Source organism: Prionailurus bengalensis, chromosome A2, assembly GCF_016509475.1.
Source record: "Prionailurus bengalensis isolate Pbe53 chromosome A2, Fcat_Pben_1.1_paternal_pri, whole genome shotgun sequence".
Classification (NCBI taxonomy): domain Eukaryota; kingdom Metazoa; phylum Chordata; class Mammalia; order Carnivora; family Felidae; genus Prionailurus; species Prionailurus bengalensis.
In genome coordinates, this window is record NC_057348.1 from 111,071,114 (window position 1) to 111,093,695 (window position 22,582).

General features: G+C 35.7%; 1 protein-coding gene across 1 annotated transcript in view; it reads left to right on the plus strand.

Annotated features, from left to right (window-relative positions):
- Window positions 1-22,582, plus strand: part of HDAC9 (histone deacetylase 9) — a 939,997-nt gene that overhangs the window by 874,998 nt on the left and 42,417 nt on the right. The window contains exon 26 of the mRNA XM_043589049.1: window positions 8,599-8,683. Coding sequence (XP_043444984.1) covers window positions 8,599-8,683 — 85 coding nt within the window. The remainder of the gene's footprint in view (window positions 1-8,598; window positions 8,684-22,582) is intronic.

The window sequence follows — 22,582 nt, forward strand, 5'->3', positions numbered from 1 at the left end:
TCTTTTGTATTCTTTCAAAGTTTTCTTTGTGTATAGCCAAAGCTGTGTCAATACTCTCCTTTTTCTTTCCTTAAAGCTTTATTTTTGACTTCAACATTTAGCTGCATAGTCCATCGGGAATTGAATGTCTATATAGCACAAAGTAGAAGTTAAATTTGTGTGTGTGTGTGTTTTTAATGTGAATTAAAAGTTGATCCTGCACCGTTTATTGAAAAGACCATCTATTCCTTATGGCTGAGCATTAGTATCTTTGTCTGTGTATTCATAGAGATGCTATTGTATTCCACAGGTCTGTTTGTCTATCCTTTTGACAGTACTATACTGCCTTCACTACTATAGTTTTATAAGAAATCTTGATATCTGGTAGAACAAATCTCACATTTATTTTTTATCTTCAACACAGTCGTGGCTACATTTGTCCTTTCTGTGTTTTTGTATAAAATTTTAGAATCAGCTTGTGCAGTTCCACAAAAGACATAAATGGATTTCGTTTGCCAATAAGAACAAAAGATTACCACATTATAATAAAAAAAAGTGCTGTTTAAAAAGGAACACTTGTTATAATAATAAAGTTTAAATATAAAAAGAAAAATTAAACTACAGAAATTAACTGAAATAAAGCTTATGTGGCTATATTAATATCAGGTAAAGTGGACTTTAAGACAAAAAAATGAAGTAGAGATAGAGATGCTTCATGGTAGTAAAATATTCTATTAACTGAGAAGATGAAACAATTCAAAAGTAATGTATCTAACAATTCAGGTTCAAAACATATCAGGCAAAAATTGAAAAAAGCAAATGGAAAAATAATCAAAAACAGAATCATAATGACATTTTAATATACTTCTCTGAAACTGATTGAGAAAGAAGATAATAAAAGAGGGTGTTATGTAGATTTAAATGCTTTCATAAACTTGCCCTAATTGAAATATATATAATAGGCCATACCCAATAATTGCAGAAAATCATTCTTTTCAAGGACACTTGTAATGTTTTCAAGAACAAACCATATTTGGGGACATAAAGCAAATTTCAATAAATTTCAATTGAATTCATATAGACTATAACTTCTTACCATAGTGAAATTAAACCAGAATCGATATTACATAATACAAACAAATGGAAACACAATCCATGGTTATGAATTAGAAGACCTGATATTGCTAAAATGTTCATACTTCCCAAAGTGATCAGCATATTCAGTGCAATCCATATCAAAATCCCAATGGCATATGTTACAGGAATAGAAAAAAAATAAATCATATGAAACCACAACAGACCATAAATAAACAAATCAGTCATAAAAAAGAAGAACAAAGCTGGAGTCTTCACACCTCCTGATTTCAAAATAGATTACACAGGTTGGTAATTAAAATAGTATGGCAATGCCATAAAGGTAGACTTGGAGACCAAGAGAAAGCACATAAATAAATCTACACACCTACTTGGTTAACTGATTCATACATATACGGTCCCAAGAATACATATTGGAGAAAGAGTAATCTCTTGAACAAATGGTGGGAAAACTGGTATGTATTTATAAAAGAATGAAACTGGACCCTTATCTTATCTCATATACAAAAATAAACTCAAAATGTATTAAGATTTGAATGTAAAACCCAAAACTGTAAAACTCCTAAAAGAAACCAGGGAAAGTTTCATGACTTTGGTCTTGGCAGTGATTTCCTGGATATGACACCAAAAGCACTGGCAACAAAACCGAGAATAAACAAGACTATCAGATTAAAAAGCTGTACAGCAAAAGAAACAATCAACAGAGTGTAAAGGCAATCTATGGAATTGGAAAAAATATTTGCAAACCATATATCTGATAAGGCATCTAAAAAATATAAGAACTTTTAACACTATGGACTAAGGACTTGAACAGAAATTTCTCCAAAGAAGACATATACTGGCCACAAAGTATATGAAAAAATGTTTAATGTCACTAATCATCAAGAAATGCAAGTCAAAACCACACGGAGATGTCACCCCACATCTGTCAGTATGACTATTATCAAAAATGGCACAAAGATGAGTGTTGGCAAGGACGTGGAGAAAGTAGAACCCTTGCATGCTATTGGTGGGAATACAGAATGGTACAACTGCTCTAGAAAACAGTATACAGGGCCCTCAAAAAGTTAAATATAAAACTGCTATATGATACAGCAAGATCAGGATCTTGAAGAGATAATAGCACTCCCATGATCATTGCAGCACTACTTACCAAGGACAAGATATGGACACAAGCTGAATGTTTACTGAAAGATGAATGAATAAGAAAATGTGGTAAATACATGTTATGGAATACTATACAGCCTTTAAAAGGAAAGAAATTTTGCAATATGTGAAACATGAATGAATCTTGAAGACATTATGCTAAGTGAAACAGTCCATTCGCAGAAAGACACATACTGCATGATTCCACTTACGTGAGGTATCTAGAATAATCGGATTCATAGACTGAGAGGGTGAATGGTGGTTGTCAGGAGTTGGAGGGAAAGATAAATGAGAGTTAGTAATCAATGAGTATAAAGTTTAAGTCAAGCAAGATCAATAAGCTCTGGTGATCTGCTCTATGTCATTATTCCTGGAGTCAACAATAATGTATTATACACTTAATTTTTTAAGTGGTTGGAATTTGTGTTAAGTATTCTTACTACAGTAAAATATAAGTAAGATACCAATGATGTAAAATAAAATGAAGTATAAAAACAAAACTAAAAAAAAATTTAGTTATGTAATTTGAAATAAAAAACTAATTGGAAAAACCCATTTATTTGGAGATTTCAAAGTACAATATCTCATGTGCCAAAGAAATCACAGTGAGTATTAGAAAATATTTTGAGTTGAATGATTATGAAAATATGAAATATTAAAATTTGTGTCATGTATATAAAGGTGAATTTAGGGAAAATGTAAAGCTTTTAAATGTGTATATTAGAATAGAAGAAACTTTAAAATTAAAGATAGAAGTATAGAACTAAAGCAATTAGAAAATCAAAGCATGAGTTAAACATGAAGTAAGCAAAAGATATGTATAGAGAAGAAATAATGAAATACAAAACAAATATATAATGTATAAGATATTCAAAACTCAAAGTTTAGGGGGCACCTGGCCGGCTCGGTTGGTTAAGCGTCCTACTTTGGCTCAAGTCATGATCTTACAGACTGTGAGTTTGAGCAGGCTCTGTGCTCACATGTCATAGTCTGCAGCTTGCTTCAGATTCTGTTGTCTCCCTCTCTGTCTGCCCCTCCCCCCTCTCACACTCTGTCTCTCTCTCTCTCTCAAAAAAAAATGAATATTAAACTTTTTAAAAGGAAAAAAAAGTCAAAGTTTAGTTCTTTGAAACAATTAACAGAATTGATAGAAATCTAGCAAGACAGAGAAAAGTTATGCATTACCAGTACTTGAAATGAAAAAGTAGACTTACCACAGATTTTAATGTGTGGGTTACAAAAGAATATTTAAAGAAATGTTTATGTAAAACAATTGAAATTTTATTTGAAATGGGAAATTTCTTATAAAAATATAACCTTGAAAAAACTGAATCAAGAAGACCAAAAATTTGAATGATACTATAATAATTTACAAAACTGAATCTTTTTTTAATGCTTTTATTTATTTTTGAGAGAGAGAGAGAGAGAGCGAGAGAGAGAGAGAGAGAGAGAGAGAGAGAGAGAGCGCACAAGCAGGGGAGGGGCAGAAAAAGAAGGAGACACAGATCCAAAACAGGCTGTAGGTTCTGAGCTGTCAGCACAGCCCAACAGGGGGGCTTGAACTTGTGAGCCAGGAGATCATGACCTGAGCTGAAGTCAGATCCTTAACCAACTGAGCCACCCAGGTGCCCTCAAAATTGAATCTTTAAAGCCAAATTTACCAAGAGAAAGTACCATGGTGAACCCATATGGCTTCACCAGTGAATTCTATAATTTATAATGTTTCAGAGTAAGGGGGTAGGAGTAAGAACACAGCTAATTATTTGAGACAGTATAATATGATACCCTAAACTTGAACAAACATTATAAGAAAGGAATATTATAGGAAAATTCTGCTCATAAGCATAAACAAAATTATAGCCATTCTTCAATATCTTAAAACCCCATGACAAAATTATGTTTAAGCCAGGAACATAACATAGTAACATTCCAAAATAAGTAATTATAATTCACCATATTAAGAGAATAATAAAGAAACATAACCATTTCAATAGATGCTAAAAAATCAGTTGATAAATTAAACACCCAATTATGACTTTTGACGAACTAGGAATAAAAGGAAAATGTATTAACTTGATAAAGGATATTTATAAACATTCTGTAGTTAGCATCAGATTTAAGGGTGAAATATGGGAATTTTTCTTTGAAATCAAAAACAAGGAAAAGATGCTCACTTGTACTGCTTCATTTTAACATTGCATTGGTGGTCCTAGACTGTGTAATAGGGTATGAAAAAGAAACAAAAAATAAAGTTTAAAGATAAATAAACAGATGTCTCATTATTCACAGATGATATAATTGTGTATGTAGAAAGTCTATACAAAATTACTCATTTACACATTACTGGACTTAATAACTAAGTTTCAAGAATGGTCAATTTAAGTTCAAAAATCAACTAAAACCTCAACTAAAAATCGATTACATTGATTTAAAAATGAATTATCCATTATTCCTTCTAGTCTTTCACCCTAAAACCATGCCCCAACTACAGCAGGTAACCAAGAAAAAAACCTATCCCACTTAGCTATGTTAGCTCTGGAGGCCAGAATAAAGAAAACCTCTTTATGTTTTCTTTCAATTAATCTTTCCTTCATTCAACATATTTTTTTAATATTTTTAACGTTTATTTATTTTTGAGACAGAGAGAGACAGAGCATGAACAGGGGAGGGTCAGAGAGAGAGGGAGACACAGAATCCGAAGCAGGCTCCAGGCTCTGAGCTGTCAGCACAGAGCCTGACGCTGGGCTCGAACCCACGAACCATGAGATCATGACCTGAGCTGAAGTCGGACGCTTAACCGACTGAGCCACCCAGGCACCCCCATTCAACATATTTTTTAATGCCCACCATATACCAGGCTATATCTTCGCCTTTAAAGGGCTCACAACAAAGTGGAAAATGACAGACGTGGCTTACTACAAAAATGTGTAGAGTAAACATGAATATTTATGTGGAAAGGAAGAACAGAAGTGGAAGCCATTTGCCCTCACAGAGAATTTTAGAAAAGATTTCACAGAGCAGACAATGTTCATATTGGTCCTCGGATGATTTAGCAAGTTTTCACCAATTCAAATAAGGATAGAGAAAATAGAATTTAGAAGAAACAGAATAAATAAAGGCATTAAAGTGTGGAAACACTGGGCGTATTTGGGAAACATAAAAGCTAACAAGAGTAGTTAGTAGATCCTCTGCTTGATTGATGTATACATCAGTTCTCATGTACCTAATTGCAAAATCTCTGTTTAGCCTTTTCTCTGTTCAGTTCTGAATCATGAAAATAATAAAGTTGATTTTCTTGTCTCATGAATACAGAGTAAATATTAAAACTCTTACTCAAGAGCTTCTCCAAGGATACCTTTGCCTATTTCTATAAATGCATGTTAGCCAACTAAAATGATTTTGATTAAATGGTCTGATTCTAAAGAATCTGAAAATTACTTATTTACAACATGATAATAGCCACAATTTTATGGTGTTTTAAAATAGCTGTAATACTTAGAAATTACACGATATGTGAAACTTAGAAAACATTTGAATTATATCAATATGGTATTGCCACTTTCTGTAAAAAATATAGAAAAATAAATTTCCCTGTCACAGTCAGAAAATTTGTATAAAGAAGTTATGTAAGTAATGGTTGCATTTAAGCTTTAGATATGCTGGATGAGAACTTCATGTGTCAAGAGGTTGTGTTAAAAATTATCTAGTGTATCTTCTTACTCCCTGATAATTATCATCACTTGATGGAATTGCTCAACAAAGGTAGCATGACGGATGTGGGATATTTCCTTCATCTGCATCTGTTTTATCTTACTATAAGTTTTGCATACAAAAGTATTGTTTTATGTAAATTACTTCCTTATTTATATTTTAATAACTCTTACTAACATTGATTAGCCTCAACAGCCAATGTTTTTGCTGTATCTTATCAGCCAAACCAAATACATAACAGAGCTTTACTGCATATTGTTAGTTTCTGTCCAAATTTAAGAAAAATGACTATTCATTTAATATTATTTCATTATAGTTAGTTATACCAATACTTATAAATATTTGTTAAATAGATGCTTCAAGCAGATATTTTTAGTGCTTATAATTTTGAATGATTAAATCAACAAACACTCTAGAAAAGACAACTCAATTCTGTGGTCTCTCTTATGAAAACAGACCCTAAATGCTACTTGCCTTCTTGCCAACTCAGAATATTACCTATTACCTTCTCTGCAGAGCTACCTAAGGAAAAATAAAGAACGTACACTGAGAACTTTCTGAATTCATCTCTGTGTGTATATCCTCAAAATGAAGCAAATTGCAGCAATTTATTGAAGATTAAATCCTCCAAATGGCATTCACCTAAAAACATGCAGGGAAATGGTTTGGGGGTTTAAATTATCAGTGTAATTGCTTTAATTCTCTAGGTTGCTTTTATAAGTAGACACAACTTTATCATATTTAACTGACCATTCCAAATTGAAGGTTTAGTGTGGTTTGTATTTTTACTCTCAACACCCTGAATCACATTTACGTTCTACATAACCTAGATCTTAAAAATAGCCCACAAACCTCAATGCAGGAGAATTCCAGAAATGAGGTTTTTACATTAATGATCTGTCTGTAGTTTTCTTTCCAGTAGCCTGCACCTTTTAATTTGTCAGCATTTTCCCCCTAATGGCACAGGAGAGCTTTTTGAAGAACTAAATATGCTGAAATCACCTCATTGTTTTGTTCTTAGATATTTGAACATACGGTGATGTTTCAAAAATTTTGTTAGTAAATTCTACCTGATTTCTATTAAAAATGTTCTTTAAGCTCTGAGACTGAAGTGAAAGGAGTATTTATAAGAAAGGTAGTTCAACCCTATCTGATTCTTGAGTAAGTTTTCCAAGTAACCTACTGCCTATGATTCATTACTTCCTTTGAGTTAAGAGGGTGTTAACTGGGTAACATATTCTTGAAGATACTATATGAAATACCAGATTTAAAAATTGATTTTAACAAATTTTAAGAATTTGAGATTACAGAACCTTTTCACTGACACTTTTTTTCTCTCTTGCTAAACTGTATTGCAAATAACCTTTTGATGTTTTAAAAGGTTTTTCTTTGGCAGCTGAAAAGAACCTTCTTGAAAGTTGTATTTAGTGAATTTACCCATATATAAATATCCCTGGGCTACTCAGTTATCCTATGGCATCTGGAAGAAAGGTGCTATTGTTTTAGATTCCATGATTGAAGTATAGAATAATCAATTCAGAGAGACCCTGGGGGGAAGATTCACTCACATATGCTGTGGAAACTTGGAATTCCTGAGTTTTTAGGTTTTTTCTCCAGAAAAAGAGACATAGATGAGTTTTTCAGTACAATGTCTAGTGACATCGGTTCCTTTTCAAGCCATATTATAATTTGACCATCAGTTTGAATTTGTGACTACTAACTTCAGATTTTCTAAGAAAACTCCTTTTTTTTTAAACACCTTTGTTACTATCACTTTCCATGCTTTCTGGATTTCAATAGCTACACAGCTATTTTGTTTGCAAGGTTCTGGGTGTGCGGTTTCTGCTGCTACACACCAAGCAACGTCACCAAGGTATTCCCAGGATGCATCATCAGATTTAGTTCTGCCAGAACAATCCATAAATTATTTGAAGTTCCTCTTCATTTCTCACAAAGCAATGTTTGCAAAGCTTGTCCATGAAAAATCATTGTAATTCCAGAAGATCATGATAGATTTGCAAGACAGGAATTTGTCCTGTGCTTCCACATGGACTTCTGCCTAGTTATGAATATAGTAGAAGTTAAATGAAAATGCACAGTTATTTCCCTTTTAAACATGCAGTTTTTTTAGCTCTGGTTTTATTTGAACATTTTCTCTGCCATTTCTTTAACCGCAATTGAGTAAGAGCAGCTATGTCTTACGGCTTTCTACTGTGAAGTGTCTGAAAGTGTAAGGTGGCCGGATGTAAAAATACTACGAAAGTATGGATAATAGACTGCCCACTTTCTGTCTACTGCACTTCCCTGAGGTTTTGTTTGCAGGGCCCAGCTGCACATACAGACATGATGGAATTTGGTTTGTGAAGAACCCACAAAAATTACACAAATAACTCAGATTTTTAATGAATAATACACAGACATGCACCTGCTTCAGGGACTTCATAGATTAGTTTTGTGACCAATAGAAAAGCCCTTTGGAATTCAATTACATGGCTACAAAACAGAAAATAAAACTGGTTACACTTTTAGAACTGCTATCAGCAAAATGAAAATGTTAACTAGTTCTTGGGGCAGCCTTTTTTTTAGGTTGTTTCAATTTGCTTTGCTTCTGTCAGACTTACTATAAAGTCATAATATTCTGCTCTTTATTATCTACTCTTCTTGCAGCTGGAGCCGCTTGCAGAAGATATTCTCCACCAAACCCCGAATATGAATGCTGTTATTTCTTTACAGAAGATCATTGAAATTCAAAGTATGTCTTTAATTTTTTTTAAATTTCTAATCAGGTACAATTAATTAAACATATTGAGAATGAGAACACATGAAAAACATATTTGAGCTTCTCAAGTATGAGACTAATATTTAGAATTCTAATTTACACACATTATGTATTTATACCTAAATGTGTTACTGCCTTGCTCTTAATGTGCTTAATCTAACCTTACACTGATAACTCAGAGCCTCTATATTTAGAACCATGTTTTTCTCATATTTTCCAAGTGCTTGGATTCTTTTTTCATTACTACCACTAAGTATCCATTAAAAAATGAAATTAATACAGAAATTTTAATGATATTGTCTAATCTTAACTAAGGGAAAGTTATCTCCTAATGATGTTAGAATTAAGGAATCATTTACTGGTTTTCAGTTTGTCAAGAGAGGAGAAAGTTAGTGAAAAAGCCTCACTACTAGAAAATCTAGGGTCCCTGGGTGGCTCAGTTGGTTGAGCCGCTGACTTCGGCTCAGGTCATGATCTCGCAGTCTGTGAGTTCGAGCCCCACATTGGGCTGTGTGCTGAGAGCTCAGAGCCAGGAGCCTGCTTCGGATTCTGTCTCCCTCTCTCTCTGCCCCTCCCCCACTCATGCTCTGTCTCTCTAGCTCTCAAAAAATAAAAATAAATGGTAAAAAAAAAATAAAAACAAAAGAAAAGAAAATCTAAACAAAGGACGGAAAGTCAGAAACTTTATCCATTTCCCTTCACACACATAAACACACATACACACACTTGAAATCAAGCATAAATTAACACGAAAGTTAGCATGAAGGGAAAAACCAAATGGCAAAATTATGTGTGATTTTAACACACATAACACACATATGTGTGAAGAAGAATCAGGAAAACCCTTAGCTTTGCTATTGTCCTATAGAAGCATTTTTTAAATACCACTAAAGAAACCACCTTCCAGCTTTCTAAGTTTTTGACTTTGCTAGCTCAGAAGCAATTTTGAGATATGGGTGTATGTGGGGTGCTGTAACTATTTACAAATCATGCCATATAGGAGCTCAAAGCAATCTCCACTTTACTTAATTTCATTATTGCCTGGATTGAGGGTCATAGGTTCCCCATAAATGTTTATTAGTTATATCATAACTGGAATAAAGTCCAAATTTTAAGGATCTTCAGAGACTAGAAATGTAAACATTCAAATATTTGGAACCAAAACCTGTCATTATATTGTCTCATTTCCATTGAGAGTAAATTAAGAGACTCTATTATATATTGTTCTGGATCTTAAGGAAGGGGATCTTAAAATGATCTTTGACAGCCTTCTCATATTCATCTACATCCACTCTAATACCCCTTTCAGGTAATCAATAGTATAAAAATACCTACTTTTTATACATATTATTTTCTTTTATTCTGAGCATTCTTTTGCCATTATACACATAGATTATTAAAAGTTATTGTTCTTATGTATCTTCTGATTGTATTAAGCATTCTTTAATACTTATGATATGTTGATAGAAGATAATTTCATCAGTCATCAAGGCACAGAAGTTATGAAGAAGAATAGGTAGAGTGTCTGGCATCAAAGAGTTATAGTCCAGTGAGTGAGAGACGCTTCAATAGATCCTTCCAATATGGGGTCATGAGGTGCACTGAGACAGTAGAGAAGGAGCATTCTCTTTCTTAAGTCACTTTCAGTGGGGTTGAGAGATACTAGAAAGTGAGGAAGGTTCAAGGAAGGTTCAGGGAAGGCCTGTTGGCAGTGATAGGGCCTGAGCTTGGTCTTAAGGACTGAACAGGATTTGGGCCAGATGAAGAGCGAATGTTTGGAAGAGAGTAACAAAAGCAAGCTCTCAATTTTCACATAGGTATGAAAAAATCACAGTTAGTGTACATCTTCAAAAACTGTACTGTTGCCTTTTGTATTAGATCTAATTTCCTGGTAATAACTTTCTACTGCATGACTTTACCACGGACATTTTTGAGTGATTTTTTCAGTCTGCTCTAGCCAAACAAACCTGTTTGTCTCTTGAAAAAGACTCATTCTACTATCAAAACTTGCTCTATGAGAATTCTACCACTGTGGATTGTGAATTAGTCTTCTGTTCTAAAATGCATTCCACAGCACTCAACACTGACAACTACCCCCATTTAAAATCCCCTGTCTTTCTAAACTCCTACTGAGGATTCCATCCAGCATTTGTAAACCCAATACTTCCACTAACTCTCAACACTAACATGTGGATTTTAATTAGTAGCATTTTTCCTTAAATTTCTTCTATTATTTGAGTTTTTTGTGTACTTTATGGTCTGTTAGTCTTGGTTCCTTCTTTTGATGACAGTCAGGAGTATGGGAATCACATCTTTTCACCCCTCCATGTACCTGTGGAACGGGTTGACAGCAGGGGAGATATTTAAAGTGCATAGGGGCCTGGGAATGGAAAGCAGGCAGAGTTAAGTTGGGAGGATTTGATCTTCAAGGCCCTAGGGAATGAGAGCTTGCATCAAAGGGAGTTTCTGAAGACCTCCTCTTTCTTAGCCATGGATACATGACACAGTGGGTACTGTTGTTGGCTACTCAGCAACAATGCCTTCCTAACTTCTACTCAAAAGAAGCCTGGTTTTAGTCATGAATCCTTGCCACCAGATACCATGCAACTCAGAGAAGATGAACTTATGCCCAGTTCCAGGGAAGCTGTTCTTAGTCTAAGCCTAAACTAGTTAACCCACTTAAATAGTGATTGGTTAAGGAATGGGGTATGTCGTGACCCAGTTTTGGCCACTGAGAATTAAAGATGGCTTCTTGGATGTTCAGCCTGTGCAGTCACATAACTGCACACTTATAAGGACCCAGTGCATAGTTTCATGCTCTTCCTATTGTTGCCTTTAAATTCTTACTAAGTTTTGAAAAAGGGGCCCACATTTTTATTTTGCACTGGGCCCTGCAAATTATTCAGCCATTCCTGATAAAAAATCAAGGTGTTAGTGATGTGAAAAGATATTTGCCAGGAAAGACTGATAGTAACATTACCACCGGCAGAACTCGAGTTGTGGTAAAGAAGGAACTGGTGAGTAAAGGTTGTAATGGGAAAGACAAATACAAGATGAGAATGATCTCTTGTCATTTGGGACATGAAGTAGAAAACAGTGCAGAGAAAGTTGTTTGAGACTGTGGCTTTGACCCTATGTGGTACATTTTTATGTAGTTCTTTGAATTGTGTGTCTTTGGGGACCATTTGAATTGTATGTCTTTGGGGCCACTCTTCCAGACTAAAGAACCAGAAAAGGGCTGCATAAGGTCCATTAAGCAATAAAATAATGTGGGTGTTTCTGAGTAACAAACTTCATAATGGCTTGAGAAATTAAAATTATGGGCTTCTGCCTTAGCAAACAATGCTAGATTTTCTTACGAACTATAAAATTGTACTCTTACTTTTATTTTTCTCTGTTTATAACTCACTCTTCCATTTCAAGTCCTCTTATAGGGCTTCAGGCCCTTGACTAGGCTCCCCTTTACCCCTTTGGTGGGGAAAGTAGTCAGGACCCACTACATAATTTGCAGATCCCAGTGCAAAATGAAAATGTGTGAATACTTCCTTGTTAAAAAAATACTATAATTTCATGAAGGTGACAGCAGAGCACTGAATGCAACATGTGGGCCCTTCTGTATATAGGGGTCCTTTGCAACTGCACAGGTTGCCTTTAAGGTGGCCTTTGTTTAACTGAAGAACCCCCTCTTCACATATGTCTCTGAGCATCTCACAGGTGCCTCCTTTTAACTTTGGGAGGTGTTTGAATTGTTAGTATAGGTTGTGAAGGATTCTTTTGTGCTACGGTTTGGGACTACAGTATCAGAAAACTATGTAAATGTCAAGAAGCAGGATTTGTAGCATGTGGGAAACATTCAGGCAAGTTCCTAGATAGCCTTGTCCCAAGACAGACAGCAAGGTGCTGACAGGCCTTCTGTGAATTTCTCTTTGAGAACAGAGCCCCCCAGCTGAGGGTATGCAGGTGCTGGAGGCTGTGATTAGCATTGGCCCTTTGCCTGGCCACATGTATGGGAATATTTGGCAGCAGGATCATCCCTGTTGTCCTGTCCTTGTTTATGTTACTCATTTAGCTAAGAAAGAAAGACCTTACGAGGCAACAGCAGGGCAATCATTATTCCTGACAGGTAATAAAGACCCCTCCTGACAGGTTAGGGTCTGGTTTCATCTCAAGATGGCGGATGTATACAAAGATCAACTATGTTTAAGATTGTCAAGAAGCTTCTTGTTTCCACATGCTGTTCACTTTGGTAACAAGTGTTCTGCCTCATCCCTATCAAGTTTTCTAGACTTAGCTCAGATGTTATCTCTTCTGAGAAGCCATGTATGAGTCTCCCTTTATTGTTATTCTAGATTAGGTACATTTCCTGTGTGTTTTCATGGCAGAGATTGTTTTTGCTGGTGTTATTTGTTTTTAATTGCTATATTCTTTACACAGTGTCTGTCCAAGGCAGGCATTGTGCAAATGTTTATTGAATGAATAACAGTTGAATCAGTTGAATCCGTTGATCTGTCCATATTTGCCACATTTTTTTCTTAGCCCGGGTTAATTTTCTTAACTAACATAACTCCTTGGCTAGCCCATGCAGGTAAGAGATTGAGAAGAATAGGCAAATTATGTATGAGCTCTTTTCTTCTGTCTTCCTTAACCCGTAATGATGAATCACTTCTAAGTTAGGAGGAACATGAATTACTTGTGAGCTACCACTTTCATCACTAATCTTAGAGGTGGCAGTTCTCAGAGCTGAAATTAATAGTTTGCTGGTGGCTATAATCACCAGTGAGTGATGCCAGGTAAGAGTCAGCCCAGAGAAGGATAAAGAACCCTCATCTGTATGTTTCCTTCTCTAAAACCCACCCTAACAAGTTACAGAGTCCATTGAACTCTTCTTCCCTTCTTTTTCATTGTAAGGTGAGAAGCAGGGTTCCCAAATGACATTTTTCACACCAATCCTGGCCCATGATAACATTTTTACTGATTTTGAAGGGAGGAATTATGAAGTGAGTTTTCCATAAAACTCAATCCATGTTATTTGAAAGACTATAATTTTAAGCTCTAAAACATATAATGAATGATATTGATATTGATCTGTGAAACCCCAAAATATGAAAACCACAAGTATAGAGCCATGGTTTCCTTTCACTTACTCACTTTTTAGTAAGAAGAGTACTTTTTAAGTGTCAACCAATTTTGTAGACCTCCTGAATGATAATAGTGATAATCATAGTATCTTTTGATTTGTGGATCAAGAAAAATATATATGTACACAAGAATTTGAGGATTCTTTACAAATTTAGCTACAACCCTCCGCAGCTGATAAGTTGAAAAACACCAGGATAGAGGATTTTAAAATGACAGTAACTCCAATATGATCCTCTCTACCACTCACAAACATGATGAGGAGCAAGTCACTTAGCTTCTCTGAGAAATTTCAGGAAGAATGGCATGGCATATCACCATACTGCTTTTCTAAATTGGCGCTACTGTGGCAACAAAATGGCAAATAAGAAGCAAGATCATTAAAAAAATGGTTGGAATTTTCCCACTCCACCCCTCCCCCCACTTTCATCTTTTCCCCACCCTAGTGATTCTTCCCTTGTTTAGTGAATTGGAGTCTTAGAATTCCATATTATGCCAATCACAGCAAAATAGTTACATAGGCCAGAATAAGGAAAGGACAGTATTTGTCATGTATGTTCTTATCAAATAACACCCATGTTTCCTGCATGTAAAATTTGTCAGTAGGCCCTATTTCTTAAAACACACACACACACACACACACACACACACACACACGTATTATTTAGGGCAATGAGAAGTGAATTTATGGTCCTCTGAATTTATTCCACTTTTGAGGCCAATATGAAAAAGAATACAATTTTCTCACTGCAGGAGAATATACTGTGGAACTAGGTAATTGACTATAAGGTAGTCACTGATCCACTGGTTTAGGCACCACAATGAAATAAGAAGTAACAACTGATGTTGCAAGCAAACAATGGCAAGTTAATTTTGTTGATTTCATTTCTACTCTATTTCCAAGGGAGATAACTAGTTGGTAAAATAAAATATAAACACTGTTGATGTACCCACTAAGTAGATCATCAGAGCAATATAAGAGATTTATGTATAGTAATTAATGAAACAAAGCTATTAAAGTAAGGTAAGATTTGTTCTGAAGAGACAACCATTGTTTTCTTTTAAGTGAAATGCCCTTCTCAGCCATCTCCTCCCATCGTTCTAATTCCCCTTACCCACCCCCTTATCAAGGAGAAGGGGCATTTACATCACAATTAAGGAGAAAATCCAGATTGTTTCTAAACTGAAAGGAATTTGCATATATCTGTTGTGAGGAAACTGTCCAATATCTTGACCTCAGGGGCTATGCACATGGATTAAAGGATTGTTCCCCATATTGCAACATGCACTGCATAAATCATCTTGCAACCTTTACTAGGTTCTTTAACTCCATACCCAAAGCCTCAACCACATTAAGTTTGGTTTTTTTTTTTTTTTGCTCCTTCTTATTGTATTTTGATTTTCTACCTTTTTTTGATATATCTTTCTCTTTTCCTCTCTCCTCTACCTCCATCCTATTGAGATCCAGGAGAGAAGAAGAGATACCCACAATGTTGGAAAGGTTTTAACTCAGAATGATCTGAGGACTCATTTCAGTCAGGGAAGGAACGTGCTCAAATCTGCACTTCGCAAGATTATTATGCCTGCAAAAAGGACAGGAGATTTAGCATGGCTTATTGTCACATGTGAGCAGTTTAATTCGGAAGGAGAATTGACTTGCGATGGTAATTAATTGGCATGGAGAGAATTAATAATTTCCAGGTATCAAGCTTGAACAACTGAGTAGTTGGTGGTGTCACCTCCTGTGATAGCAGAGGAAGAAAAGGTTTGGAGAGCAAGATGAATGATATTAGACTTAAGAAGATATTTGGGGCATCTGGCTGGCTCAGTCAGAAGAGCGTGTGACTCATGGGGCACCTGGGTGGCTCAGTCGGTTGAGCGTCCAACTTCGGCTCAGGTCATGATCTCACATTTGTGGGTTTGAGCCCCGCATCAGGCTCTGTGCCGACAGCTCAGAGCCTGGAGCCTGCTTCTGATTCTGTCTCCCCCTCTCTCTCTCTCTGCCCCTCCCCTGCTCATGTGCTCGCTCTCTCTCTGTCTCTCTCTCTCTCTCTCAAAAATAAATAAACGTTAAAAAAAAAAAGAAGAAGAAGAAGAGCTTGTGACTCTTGATCTTGCGATTGTGAGTTTGAGCCCCAGGTCAGGTGTAGAGTTTTCTTTAAAGAAGAAATTTTGTTGATTGAAATGCTTGAAATTAGGGGAAAGGCATCATCATTCTAAATATGAGTGTTTCACTACAGTGAAGTCATGGAGGGACATTAGATTAAATTATGTATACAATGTAAACCCTGTAAACTGCTAGCAAATAGTAAAGTAATAATTATTAAGTGCTTTCAGTGTGCAAGGTACTGTTCTAAACACTCTTATTAATATAGATTAACTCATTTAATCTTCCTAACAACCCTATGAGGTAGGTACTATTTTCATTAACATTTTACAGCCAAGTAAACTGCAGCACATCTAGGTTAATCAACTTCTCCAAGGTCGCACAGTTAAAAACTGGATAAAGGCAACATCATAAATCAAGCAGTCTATCTCCAGAGTATATAGTCTTAGCCATTATGTTATTCTATCTCACAAATAAATTCATTATTTGTACTTTTGTGTATACTTTTTCCATTTCTTTGAAAAATGACATATTTAGGGGAAAAATCAATTTAACTGAAGATTTGGAGTTTTGTAAGTTCTGGTTAATTGAGGTTTAGTCCGTTCTAGAAGGGCAGTGCCAAATTATAAGGAGCCATGGAGCTATGAATCCACTTTGGAGCCCCTTGTAAACTTGTGAAATACATCTAATCACAGAAAAATGCAAGGATTGGCAGAATTTCAAATCCCTACCCTGTTGAGTTTAAAACCTTGACTGTTGTCATGTGTGAGCTGCTATTTGTCATAGATTTTTTGGTTTAGACAGAGGCCTTGACGTTGCAGCCCTGGGCCAGGCAGACCTTCACTGAAGAAAAGCAGCATTAGACATTTTCCCACTATTAACCCCACCAACCCTTACTTGTATCAGAGCCAGGTCAGACTTGCACATGTGGCTCTTTGAATGTTGATTTTGAACTTCTAATTAACCATTCTCTTGACATGTTGAGACTCTGATTATTGTTTGGTGGAGCACTAATACTAGAATATACCTGAATCAAAAGGAAAATCTGCTATCTGCTTAGAGACTTAACTTGTCTGGAATTTTTTTTAATTCCAGCTGCATCTATGGTTACAAGTTTTCTTTCACTCCTGTTCTACTAAGGCAAAACTAATCAAACCACAAGAATAAATAAAACTGCGTGTTTCTAGGACTGAACACGCTTTAAGAATAGGTTTGCACTGTAATTATATACTCAGCTGTTAGCACCCAGATAAGCTTCACACACACATTCGATACCATTCACTGAGATAAGGCATGTTAGAAGGTCAAGTTTGGGAGAAGGTAATTTGCTAGGTGTTTATATACATTACATCTAGTCCTCACACAGCTCTGCAGTGAATAATTAGTTTCCTCATCTTGTTCATTAATAAATTGAGGCTTAGCAAGTTTAGGTTGCTTGTTGAAGGTCTTTCCACAAGTAAGCAGTCAACCAAGACTTGAATTCTGGTCTGACTTTACTGTCAAAACCCTCTTTCTTTCTGTTAAAGCATATGACCTTCCTCTTCCTCATTTCATAGTTAAGGGCAGAGTTCCACCACATTTCCTATTCCCAAGTATCCCAGGATAGACACTAAACTATACCTCTTTTAAAATATAATAGATTCTGCATACATTAAAACAGACTATTTTAATACATTACTGGGCTTGCTAGCATGTAAGGGAATAGGATGAAAAAACAAATAAACTGAAATTTAATAGAGTAAGTAACACAAAAAGGGAGAGTATCCCTGGGTCAAATGACAGTATCAGTGTTGTAACTGCACAATAAAGCATAAGATCTGCATCAAAGTTGGGGATATGAATTTGATGGGTACCAGTGAGGTTTTGTCTTGGTCTACTCCTGGTTCTGAAGGAAGCAAATGCACTTTCTTTCTGGAGGAAAAGTATCCCTAATTTAGACCCCAGTATATGCAGAGATGAAGTTCAACAAAATATGAATTCAAATAAATAAATAAACATACATATTTAAATAAATGGATAAAATCAAATATACAAGGGCACAAGCCACTAGGGAAAGTCAGCAGAAAAGAGAAACAAGAGAATAATAAGCCTTCTCTGTGGGGTTAAAATAGAGGAGAGGCACTATTTTCAAGGAATCATAACAGATTAAAAATACTCATTTACTTTCACTTCTCCATGGAGTTCCACTAAGATAATAAAAAAGAGGGGTTTTATGTTGTTTTCTTTTGTTTGTTTTGTTTTGTTTTTAAGACATGGACTCATAGGGATAAAGAACAAAAAAGGAAATTATAAGAACCTGGAGAACAGATGACCATCTGTTAGTGTCTTGGCAGACTTGGGGGGAAAAAAAAGTCCTAAGCCAGTACTGGCAGGTATATCTCTGATAGTGAGGGATACATCAGACCTATATGCCATAGAGTTGTTGACTCACACACCTAAGACTCTTTATTTTATTTCATTTCGTTTCATTTGTTTTATCATTTCTCTTAATTCATTTTCCTTTCCTTTCTTCACTTCTGTGTCCACCTTGAAAACAGTTAATGCCCAAATTCTTTTGCCCTTCTACCTTTCAATCTGCCCTAAAAATCTTGGCCTTCTACTTGACCAATCTAATAAAATCTCAACCCTGGATATATTCTACAAAGAACTTTCTCCAATACTGTACCTAAGTTAACAGGTCTGCTCATGATTATCCTGAATCATAGTACTTTGGCCTCCTATAAATTTATGATCACCAAATTCAAATGGGCCCATTATAATCCTACTGTATTACTCAGGTCAATTTACTCTCTCTCTCTCAAACTACGCTTCTTCAAACTTCTCTCTCCTCAAACCTCTATCCATCTTACCTTTACCTCCCTCCTTAATCTCAGCAACAAGCCTTAGAGTAAATTATAGCTACCAAACTGCTGTCTTTAAACTGTTCATTGCCATCAGCATTTAAGCATCCTAAAATACTCCTCATCTTAAAAAACAAAACAAAACAAAACAAAAAAAAAACCAAAAACCAACCTCCAACTACCTCACTCCTTTAGCTTACTACCTGTCTCTCTTCGACCCTTTAGGAACCAAATCTTGAAAAAATGTTTCTATCTAGCCGTCTCCATTTTCTTAGTTCCAGTCCCTGTCAGAACCAGTCTAGTGTGGTTGCAGTCTCACTGTGGTCACAGTGGCCTTTCTGCTGCCATATTTAAAAAGGTGACTTTTTGAAACTTTTCATTTTGAAATGATTTTACATTTAGAGAAAAGTTGCAATTATAATACAGAGTTCTCATACGACCTTCACTCAACTTCCCCTAATGTTAACATCTTGCATAACCATAGCAATAATTACAGAAAGTAACAAATTAACAGTAATATAATTCTGTTAACTAAACTATAGACAAAGGAGTCCACCAGTTTGTTCACTCTTTTCCTTGTTCTGTTCCAGGATTCAGTCTTTGATTGACACATTGCATTTAGTTGTCGTGTCTCAGTCTTCTCCCATCTGTGACAGTTCCCCAGTCTTTTTATGACCTTGGCACTTTTAAAGAGTGCTGGTCAGTTCGTTTAAAGAATATCTTTCAGCTTTGTATTTTCTGATGTTTTTCATGAATAGATTGAGGGTGTGCATTTTGGACAAGATTACCACAGCAGTGATGCAGTTTCTTAGTGGTTCAGATCCATGGTACATAATGTGAATATGTCTTATTATTGGTGAGGTTAAACTTGATCACTTGATTAAGGAGCTCTCCAATATGATGTTATAATGCTTCCCTATGGAATGAATAAATATGTCGGAGAGATAGTTTGCAATTATGCAAATATCCTGTTTCTCCCCAAGCTTATCCACTAATTTTAGCAGCCATTGGTAGATCGTGCCTGCTAAAATTATTACTCGGGTGTTCCAATGCTGATTTTCTATTTCCCTTACTCCTTAGAAGTAATGAGGAACTGTCCTTTCTCTTCCCATTATTAATTTTGTTGCAAATTATTCTCACTTTGGATCTTTTTCAGGCTGGCTCCTATGTCCTTTGGACATGGTCCTATCTTTTTGTGAGCATTTTCTTAGTTTTTGGCATCACAAGATGTTCCAAGTTCACCTTGATTTTCACCTACTACTCTGAGTTCTTCAGAGAAACATAATCTATATAACAATAACTATAATAAGTGTATATGTATATGTATATATATGTATATATATATGTTATATATTTGTATATAAATAATGAGGCAGTAGATCATGCAGTTGTAACTGAGGCTGAGAATTCCAAAATCTGCACTTGGCAAGCTGGAAACCCAGAAGAATAAATAGCAGAGTTCCAGTCCAAATTCAAAGACCCAAGAACTAGGAAAACCAGTGGTTTAGGTTCTGAGACCAAAGACAAAAGAAGATTGATGTCCCAGCTTGAAGAGAGTCAAAGAGAGAATTCTCCCTTATTTAAGTTTTTATTTTATGCAGGCCATAAATCTGCTGAATGAAGCCCACCCACACTGGGGAGGGCAATTTGCTCTATTCAGTCTGCTGACTCAACTGTTAGCCTCATCCAGAAACACCCTCCCAGACATACTCAGAGTAATGTTTAACCAAATATCTGAGTACTCCGTGGCCCAGTAAAGTTGATAATAAAAATTAACCATCGCAAGTCCATCTCTTGTCAACTTGGCACCATACACATCTCCTTAAACCATACTTAATCTCTAATTGTAGACAATAACAAGTTCATAGTTCTGCCTAACACGATACAACTTTCCTAGGTACAACTGAAAACACACCAAGCACTTCACCAGGACAGTAGCTAGAGTTTTGAGTAATGTTTGGTCTTCTCATTGTCTCATAACTTAAATTCTATAAATGTAAAATTAACAATAGTTAAATATTGTTATGCAATGTTTATTGTTATTAATAATAAATATTATGATATAAAGCCATTGCATCTTATGTTACATGATAAAGGAGGAGAGGACAGAGGAAAACAGAGATATTTGCATACAGATATATTCATAATAAAATAAGGAGGAAATACTCTTGACAGTTACAATCCTTGTTATGGAACTAGTCTTATGGCCATAGTTAGTATTTATAACTACCTTCTTCCATTACTCATTCTGTATTCCCTATGCCTTCAGGAAGCAACTCAACTGGTTATGGTTAACTGGTGGAATGAATCAAACCTTCATTCTGGAATTAGTAGTCCTGCATGGATTGGGTTTTTGTAGTTTTCCACTGACCTTAATCACAGAGCATAGTGGTACCAAGGTATGCCCTAAGCGATCTGTATTCCACACATTCTCTTCCTTACTCCATTGTGGAGTTGCAGTCCAATTTTTCCTTGATAATCAGGGTTAATCATCCCAGCCAGCACAGTAATTCCTGTCTTTGCCTGTTGATTCAAAGGCATAAGAAGGCCAAAGTTTTAACTTCCAGCTCAATGGAATCATTGTTATGTCCCCTGGTGGAAGCTTGGGCTAGCAGAGCGTAAAGTCACAGGAACAAGAAGTAAAAATTTTGCCAATGGTATAATATTGACTAGTGAAACTTCCATTTTCACCCCTTGATTCCTGGACACCTGAGTACTGGATATGGGAGAAATACCACCATATATTGGATTCTGGTAGAGAGTATATACATCTTCCTAGAGAAACTTGCCCCAGTCCTAAAAATATTACCAGCTGGCTTGCGTTGAAACTGAACCTTTTATAGGCCATTCCACTATTGTATCAACCAGTTACTTCTACTCTGCTGTCCTTTATGGTAATCACACCTACCTTGCCTTTGGTAATTGAATGCTGCCACTTGCCCCCTGCCACTCGGATCCAGTTGCTCCCACCATATTTAGGTTTCCCAATTCAATGACCACAATTCCCACTGTAGATTATGGTCTGCAGAAATAAGCAATCACAAGTCTTTTCAGGAATTCTAGTACTCGCCTTGCAAATTTATCTCATAGTCATGGTAAAAGGCATGTCTTCTGGATCCTTCCAGTGTGGATGAATAGGTCACAAAGGACCTAACACTCTAACAGTCTAATATTCCTATGTCTTCAAATCCCATTAAACCAAGGGAGTTCTTACATTTCTAAATCACTTACCGAGAACCACATTTTTGTCCATGTTTTAGCCAACCAAACAAATGAGCTGTTCGAGCCGTTCTGAATACCCCTAACTGCAACATTAAATGCAGAATCTCTGCCTAGTGAGCTCATCATTCCCTACTTAAATCCTTTTCACACTATACATTCTTCTTCTAATTGTACAATATGGATAAGTTATTTCAACCCTCTTTACTTCAGTCTGCTCATCTGTAAAATAAAGAAAGTAAAAAATTCTATCTCACAAGGTAATTTTAAAATTATATGAAATTACATATACATTATCAGGCAAATAATAGGCATTCAAAAACTGTTTCTTATCATTTTACTTATTGTTGTGTTTCTCCCAGACCATAGCTTCATAGTCCTCTCTATAGGAATAACTCCAAAAATTTATATCTTCAGCTCAGACCTCAGATCTGAGTTCCCTATGTTTATTAAAACTCTAGTTCAGCATCTTTCCCTTGATATCACCAAAGTACATTTAGTCAACATGTCCAAAGCTATTGTCATTATTCTTTCTCTAAACCTTAGCCTCTTCCAGGTTACTTGATCCAA